Here is an 8832-nt window from a genome sequence, read left to right as displayed (position 1 = left end):
GTGTGCAGCAGAACCGACACGAGCATGTCTCGGGAAAGCAATACATCTGAGCAAATCCGGGCTCTGTAACGCGCTATATATACGCGCCAGTTTCTGCCACGCGAGGCGCATACGCCAGCCGCGGCATGGTAATACGCATGCGCCAGCTCAGCACCGAACAGCGTACGCGGCTTCTTCTCACAGCACTGCGCATGCGTCGGTCATTGCGTGCAGCCCGCATGCGCCGACTTCATGCAGGCAGTACCCATGCGCCTTCCTGGACATCGCGCTGTGCATGCGTCAGTTTCCTCACGGCAGAGCGCATGCGCAATTCTCCTCGCCGCAGCGCGCATGAGGCAAGTCCAGACAGGACTCTTTCGTGCAAAATTCACATCTGCTTTCCCATGCGCGTTGTTGGGCACGGATTGGTTACGCGCGGACACCAGAGACCGCGGAAAAAAGCTGGACGCAGTTCCGCAAATCGGCCACACGAGGGCAGCGCAGAGACGGCGGAAAAAACTTCGTTGCAGTTCCGCATATCGGCCACACGAGGCCAGCGAAGAGAGCGGAAAAAATTTCGTTGCAGTTCCGCATATCGGCCACACGAGGGCAGTGCAGAAAGCGGAAAGCAATTCGTCACGCTGCACTGCGCATGCATCTTCGGCCGAGATCGCACGGCGCATGCGCCTGTTTCTCGGGACTGCGCATGCGCCTACACGGTCACACCACTGCGCGTGCACCTCTCTACGTGCAGTGCAGCGCATGCGCCACTCCCGCAGCGGCAAGGCGCATGCGCTAATCCCAACGCACGCGCAGTCCATTCGCAGCGCAATGCGCACGCGCCGTTCCCACCTCTGCACTACGCATGCGTCTTCGGCCGAATCACCACGGCGCATGCGCCACTTTCTCCGCACTGTGCATGCGCCTGCTTGATCACCGCACTGCACGTGCGCCTCTCTACATGCAGTGCGACGCATGCGCCGATCTCGCAGCGGCAATGCGCATGCGCTCATCGGGACGCACGCGCAGTCCATTCGCAGCGCACTACACACGCGCCGTTCCCACCTCTGCACTGCGCATGCGTCTTCGGCCGAATTCGCACGGCGCATGCGCCACATTCTCGGCACTGCGCATGCGCTTACTCGGTCATTCCACTGCGCGTGCGACTCTCCACATGCATTGCGGCGGGCAGTTATTTTGTGGTGTGGTTTTTTTGTTTCTGGCTGGTTGGGTGGGTTGGGTTTGGTTTTTCAGAAAAGCCAGTTGAGCACTTACCTGCACCTAATAAGCAAGGAAGGGCTCTCTCGTGAGTAGCCTGCCATTTGAGCACTACCGTGGCTTTCGAAAATCACACACTGAATTCTACCTCGAACAGGCTCCTTAGTTACATTGCTCAAGCCTCAGGATGGATGAAGAATCAGCATCACTGATAGCATTATTACTTCATCTTTGTATTAATTGAATCCATCCTTAGAAGCGCGCTGATTGACAGGAGGAAGGTGCTGTTAACACTGGGGATGACAGCCTTGGGGGGGGTCCTGGATCTACGGGAGCATTGGACAATCATCAACGGCATGCAGTTCAACAAAGGTAAACGCCGGCTTCTACATCTGGCTCGGAGCGACGCCGGCCAGCTTGGCAGCTGGGCAGCTGGAGAGCCGCTCAGAAACAGCACTCGCCGTCCTCACCGCACAGCGGCACTTCCCGCTCCCACGGCGCCGCTCCTCGCGCCGCCTGCCTCCCTTCAGCGCTCCGTTCCGGGTTTGCCTCCCGCTCGCGAAATCCGCAGCGCGAGGAGCTGGTGCCGCTTACGGCACAACACGCTGCGATGCAAGAGCACGCCTGAAAGCACCGACGCCGCAACCCGATAACGCAACCCGTACAAAGCGGCGCGTGACGGCGCGGAGGCGTGTCCAGGGGGCGGGCGGGGCCTCCCGGGGCACGGAGCTGCGCTCGGCGTCCTGCGCCCCGCCCCCGAGGAGCGCCGCGCGCTGCGGAAGGGCGCGCGGAGGCGGAAGGTGGCGAGGCGGGGCGCCGCCGCAGGAAACCTCCGAGCGGTGCCGGTGTTCGGCGGCCATGGTGCGGCTTTACAACTTGCACCCGTTCGGGTCGCAGAGAGTAGTGCCCTGCAAGCAGGAGCCGGCGCAGTTCTGCCGCGGCCGCGACGTGCTGTTCGCGGCCAGCGCGGCGGCCAGCTGCGGGGTGGAGGTGTTCGCCGTACGCCGCGAGGGCCGCTGCGAGCCCTTGGGCTCCTTCGCCACCCTGGGCCCCGTGCTGCGCATGGCGCACAGCCGTGCAGGTCAGTGCCGGGCGGGTGGCCTCTGCGAGCGCGGAGCCCGGAGCTGCTGCCTGGCCGCGGCGTCTCCTCTGAGAAGAGCGCTGCTCTTACAGTGGGCCCCCGTCGAAGTAGCGTCGGAGCTCTGGAGCCGTGTGTTTTCCTTTAACAGTACGTGAAGTACGTTTACCTAGCGAATTAATTTGCGCTCGAGATCTCTCATTGAAGAAAACCCGGTAAAGGCTGTACTCTGGAACGCTATGTGAGAGCTGAGAATTTAAGATACTTTTTGTAATGTATTTTATTGGGTTCGCAGGTAAGCAGCTCAAACGCTGTCGTGTGTTCTTTAACGACTTAACAGTCCTTCTGCTTTCCCTTAAGGAGACTATTTGGTGACGATTGAAGAGAAAAGCAAAGCAACTTTCCTAAGAGCTTATGTGAACTGGCGATGCATGTCTGCAGGCAGTTCTCGTGTTTGTGTCCGGATGGTGGGTCACAAGATGGAGGAGTCGTACACCGAAACCTTAAAAGAGCAGATGTCGATAGTGGAAATGGCACTTTCAGATCCTCCGCTGTGTATTTCATGTTGTCCTGTAAATGGAGATCTTCTTGTGCGCTGCAGGAATAAGCTAGTCATGTTCTGTTTGAAATACCTGGTCATAAACCAGACTTTGACAGTATTAGACTTTGAACGCTCCTTGATTTTACACACTGATAACTTCATTCCTGCCGAAGTTGCATTTTGCGCTAGGCACATAGCGATAACAACAGAGTTGGATGTTCTAATCCTGAAACTGGACCTGGTCCAGCATAGTGCAGACAGGGGAGAGCAATGCTGGTGTCTTCTGGTGAGCTCAACCCAAGGGTAAGCTCTTCCACTTATTCTCTTTTTGTGATCGTTGTCTGCTTTGCCTTACTCTCTTGATTATATTGCGATTATAACATCTTGATATCTATTGATTATACTCAATTATATTGTGATTATAACATCTTGGTTATCCAAGCAGAAAGCTGTTAGAAAATCTTTCATTTATAATTTAAGAAATTTTAAAAGGTTTGTGCTTCTTGAAATGGAAACTACACCTTAAAAAAAAAAAAGAGGTCAATAAAATTTCAGATGGGAAAGATATCAAATGGAGTTTTCTTCATTGGTGGACAATGGATTTTAGCGCAGACAACTCACACTGGGTTGTTTTCAATACTTAAAGCCAAATAGAAAAGCTCAAAACATTTTTGGGTGCAATTAGGATTTGTTTTCTGGAACTTAGGTGTGTTGAAGATCACACAACCTTGTATCATAGCTACCTTTTTCTTTCTGAAAACCTTTTCAACCAAATGACAACATTTTTTTATTTGTTATTTGGCTGTTTACAGCACAGGTTGCTTTGGATTTGCCTTATACTGAGCAGCTTGCCTTTTAATAGAGTCACAAAATGGGTGGGTTGGTAGGGACCTCGGAGTCCGTCCAGTTCCAACCCCTGCTGTGGGCAGGGGCACCTCCCATAGACAAGGTGCCCAAACCCATCCAGCCTGGCCCTGACTGCCCCCAGGGATAGGGCACCTACAGCTGCCCTGGGCAGCAGTGCCAGGCCCTCGCTGCCCTCTGAGAGAAGAATTTCTTTCTTATATCCGATGTAACTCTGCTCTGTCTCGGTTTAAAGCCATTACACCACGTCACGTCTCTCCATGCGCATGGAAAAAGTCTCTTCATCTTTTTCATAAGCCCTGTTTAGCTATTGGAAGGCCACGATCATTTTTCCCCGGAGCCTTCTCCAGCAACCCCGGCTGTCAGCCTGTCCCTGCAGCAGAGGCACTCAGCCTCTGGGCATCCCTGCGGGCTCCTGTGTCCCCACTCCTACAGGCCTGTGTTCCTGTGCTGGGGCCCGGAGCTGAATGTAGCTCTGTGAAGGACTGGGGGAGCAGAGGGTGAGAACCACCTCCTTTGCCCTGCTGGCTTCATTTCTGAGGCAGCCCAGGGTATGGTTTATGTGAAAAGTCGATTGTTCTTGTTTTCTAGTGTAGCTCGTCTCAAAACGTCATAGTTTGTGGAAGCCAATGCTAATTAGTTTCCTGTAGTTGAAGTTTTTAGTCGATATTGTATCAGTGTCAGTGTTTTCTTATTGCTAAATGGAATTGTTTGAACACTTTGATACATTTCCATTGTTTAGGTATAAAAGATGAAGACCTTGCAGCTCATAGTTTGCAGCTTGAATTAGATGAGTTTGTCATATGTCAGAAGCCAGTGGAACTGCATGGGGAAGAAAGTAAGCTTTGTAAGATACCCATCACACTTGAGTCCACAGAGTTGTCTACAGAAGGCAAAAAGCACTTTCAAGTGCAGTATCTCCTTTTCAGGTATTACAAATGCATTTTCCCCTGCAAGGGTTAACTGCTATGTTAGTAATTCCATGTAACCAGAATGAGCTCACATCTTGCTGAAAGGAAAATCCTGGTGTTTTGGCTTCTGGGATGTTTGTGTGCTGTGTATTTTTTATGTTGTTGCTTTTTTTTTTTTTTTTGATCTGCTGTGAAGATAACTGTGATGCAAATGAAGATCCTTACTTGGCCTTGCGAATCCTAAGCTTTATTTAATGTTGTGCAAGTGGCGAGTTAGTACAGTTAAATGCGATTTAACTGGTGATTTTGCAGTATTGGTGATGTTTAATACCGGTTTTCATTGTACATCCTTGTATTCCATGAAGGGCACACATGACAGCTTCGCTTGTGATGTATCAGGAGGGATGGTATTTTCTCAGCATACTGGATGACAAAATAGTTTAGATTGGAAGGGACTTGCTGAGTCCCTCTCCTTAACATCTCCCTGCTTGGGCAGGATCAGCTGGACTAGGCTTTCCAGGACTCGATCCAGCTGAGTTTGAGTAGCTCCTTACTGGGCAGCCTTTTCCAGCATTTGGCCACCCACAGTTCTTATACTTTCATGCCAAACTAGCAGAGCAGTTTTACACACCTTATTCTGGAGTAACTTGTGTGCAATTTTCTTAATATTTACAACAAGCCTACTACAAAATGTGACAGTCAGAAATAATCACCAGTCCTGACAGCGATCAAGGCACTGCCTTCTGCTTGTTTGTTCTGTGGGGTTCAACTCCAGCTGAAGCGATGGTTACTTAAGTACTTTTTACCAAAAAAAAGTTCTCCCTTTGTGCAGCTGGGGACGGGGAGTTTACTAAGTATCTTCAGCCCTAAAAAACAACACCTTTGGTTTTGTTAGTAATCAAAGCCTTTAAACTTTTATCTAAAACTGTTGAAGCTTTGGTATTGCAGTCCAGCTGTGAATTCCAAAGCAAAGCAAGGAAAAGGATGAGATGCAATAGGAAAGACAAGTAGGACTGAGGGCTGCGCCATGTTACATTGTGTTCAGTTGAAGAAGGGATGGGGAAAAAAGAAAAGTTAAATAATGGTTCAGATCCATTTTAGTGTGTGTTCAGCACTGTCACGGCTTTACCATATTTGTTATCGGTACTCCACATCATAACATCATGAAAAGCACTGGGAATTAAGGAGTTAATGCCCCATTTCTGTGGACTGCCAATTTTCCAGGTACCCGATTCTCAGAAGAGAAGAATTGCATACCCCAGAGGACTTTGCATTCAGAGGGGGAGATAAAACTCCTTGCAGGTCACGGAACTGGTCTCGTTTTTTTTGCTGCCTGGCGTCGTGTGTGGCTTGCTCCCCAGCCATTTCGCTTTCAATTCAATTTCAATAAGGCCTTTGGTTTTGGACACTCTCTCTGTCTCATTTTATTTGATTTCTTAGCCTCGGTTCTAATTATACATTGTATTATATTGTGTTATCTTGCATTCCAATATCAAATGTAGTAAGTTAACCTTCCTCCTCAGATCGTTGCCACTGTTCATTTGTAGGCCCGTCTCCCTGCCCTTCCCCCTTTTCCCTTTCTTAAGGTGTGGGTCTCTGGGTCCCCAGCCCCATTAGTCGCAGAATTGGGCTGAAACGGCCCAAAACCATTGACACTCCCCTCCTCTTTTCTGGGCCTGTGGGCCTGTCTCCTCCTGTCATGGACACAGATCTAGAGATAACTCCGTGACATTCATCAGATCCCAGCACTGAATGCATGACTTGTGGAGGAGCAAAGAAAGGATTTTTGGTTGCAAAAACTTGAGGTAGTTGCCTCTAGCTGTGCTACGTGTTTCTTGGCCTTGCTAAGATAACTGTATTAGCAATAGGAATGAAGGATAGTTGAGTATAAAAACATCAACTCTGGGTGTTACAGCTGTTGCTGTTTACTTGCTTGGAGTAGATGATAGCTTCTTACTGACTTCCCATGTTGTGTTTTTTCCCTCCAGGCATTTTACACCAGACCAGTCCCCTTTTGGCTTTTGTGAAGAGACGAAGCTGCACCCTGTTCAGTTCCTCCCTGTTTACCAGGCAGGTAAGCGCACATGTGGGGGAGCAGTATGAGTTAAAATACCAGTTAGCAACACTGAAGGAGGAAGTCTATTCAAAGACAACTCTCAGTGGTTCTCAGTTACTGATTTTGTATCACGAAAGAGACACTTTTTATGTCGCATAAATAAAGTTATCCTCAGTGTTATTGTATGATATTAGGATGCCTCTCAGAGTTAATAGCAGACATCAGAGAAGTACATCTTAATATTAAGGTACAGGTTATCTTTATTTCAAGCTTTAAAATAGAAGGGAGCGAAAACTAATTTTAGGCTTCACTAAGATGCACTCACTCAAGCCTCAACATAACCATGGAAAAATGCTTTATATCAGATCGTCTTTCCTGCTCACCCAGTTTCTAGTTTTCTGGTAGCAAAGCCATATTTAAGCTGCAGGTGTCTGAAATGAAGAAGCTACTTCACAGAATGGTCAGGGTCAGAAGGGACCTCAAGGATCACGAATCTCCAACCCCCCTGCCACGTGCAGGGCCACCAACCTCCCCATTTCATACCAGACCAGGCTGCCCAGGGCCCCATCCAACCTGGCCTTGAGCACCTCCAGGGATGGATGGGGCATTCGCAGTCTGTCTGGGCAGCTTCTCCAGCACCTCACCACTCTCACAGTAAAGAATTTCCCCCTGACATCCAACCCTACATTTTTCCTCCCTCAACTTCAAACCATTTCCCCTTGTCCTGCAGTTATCTACCCTTTCCAAGAGTTGATGCTTGTTATTCAATTCCAGCTAACTTTTCCCTTGTGATTTATAGACTTCAACAAGAAAGTCTGTAGAATCTGAACGCAGGCTTTGCCTACTAAGAATGATCAGGCTGCTCGTTCCATTCATGGACATTTAGTTCTAATGACTCTGCCTGGAATTATAGAATCACAGAATTGCTTGAGTTGGAAGGGACACTTAAAAGTCATTTGGTCCAACTCCCCTGCAGTGAATGGAGATGCCCACAGGTCGATCAGGTGCTTACAGCCCCATCCAGCCTTACCTTGCACGTCTGCAGGGACAGGGCACCTCTCTGGCCAGCCTGTGTCAGTACCTCACCAACCTTACTGTAAAAACTTCTTTATATCTCATCTAGATCTCCCCTCTTTTTCCCAGTTTCTTTTTTCCCAGTTTCCATGTGCTATTCGATCTATGGAAATTCTTCACTTGTGAGTACATCCATGCTTCTGTTGTAAATTACTTCCGATGAGATAACAAATTGATTGTTACCTGCTGATATGCTGTTGTTCATATTCTTTTCAATAGCTACTAATAAAACTGGTCTGGAATTTGGGCACGTCTGAGAGTGTAGTTTTGGCATCAGGTCACAAAGAAACAGAATGGTTTTGATTTATGAAGTATATGAGATGCCTTTTTTATTGTTATGTCTAGGGAGTTCTATGACAGCAAATGAGGAAACTGAGAAGAGAGAACTACTGAGTCTCTTCTGCTTTTTTTCTTTGCCTCATGTTGGATATCTCTACTCTGTTGGGAAGTTAGTAGAACTGATTTCTACTTACCAGTGCTCGGAGAGGTCAGAGCAGGCAGTTCTTACTCCACAGTTCCTGCATGTCATTACAAGGTAACTTTCTTTTTTTTTTTTTTTTTTTTTTTTTTTAATATATTTTCCTCTTTGGCTCATTTATGAGTCCTTCGCAGCCTCTTCGGTCATTCTGGGTGGATTAATGTTTTAGTGCAGAATACCCATCTGTCTGCATCACAGAGCTGATTCTGTCTAGTTTTTGTGCTGGATTAATTCAAGTTTTCACTTTTTTTCTTCATCAGTGTTTCTTCTTTCCTTCTAGTGAGAGCCTGCAGTGTTACACAGTGCGGTGCAGTGCAGCAGCAGCTCGTGATGAAGATCCATGCATTGATACAACTGTGAAGGTGCATATCTCATATTTTTTCTAAAAGAATGGGGCAGCAATATGGCAGTTGTGTTTCATACTGAAATCCCATTTGTTTCTATTCGCTATGACAAATAACATCCAAAATTAATATTTTACATCAGCCTGTGGCATATTCTCATGTAATGGTCTGCAGGTGTATTGCTGCAATCTGTTATTGCTGTTTACGATTCTAGAGGATTAATAGAATATTTTAAAAACCTGTAAAATCATGTACACTTAGAACAAAAATCATACTCTCCTGTATAAAT

General features: G+C 47.9%; 1 protein-coding gene across 1 annotated transcript in view; it reads left to right on the top strand.

Moving 5' to 3' along the window:
* Window positions 1–8832, top strand: part of LOC125703476 (uncharacterized) — a 33683-nt gene that overhangs the window by 710 nt on the left and 24141 nt on the right. Inside the window, exons 2-6 of the mRNA XM_048968063.1 lie at window positions 1560–2425; window positions 2636–3119; window positions 6580–6665; window positions 8067–8256; window positions 8480–8561. Of these exons, the coding sequence (XP_048824020.1) occupies window positions 1560–2425; window positions 2636–3119; window positions 6580–6665; window positions 8067–8256; window positions 8480–8561 (1708 nt within the window). The remainder of the gene's footprint in view (window positions 1–1559; window positions 2426–2635; window positions 3120–6579; window positions 6666–8066; window positions 8257–8479; window positions 8562–8832) is intronic.

This window comes from Lagopus muta, chromosome 1, assembly GCF_023343835.1.
Source record: "Lagopus muta isolate bLagMut1 chromosome 1, bLagMut1 primary, whole genome shotgun sequence".
Taxonomy (NCBI): domain Eukaryota; kingdom Metazoa; phylum Chordata; class Aves; order Galliformes; family Phasianidae; genus Lagopus; species Lagopus muta.
Note: the sequence above shows the minus strand (reverse complement) of the source record. Positions and strands in the feature narration are given on the sequence as shown.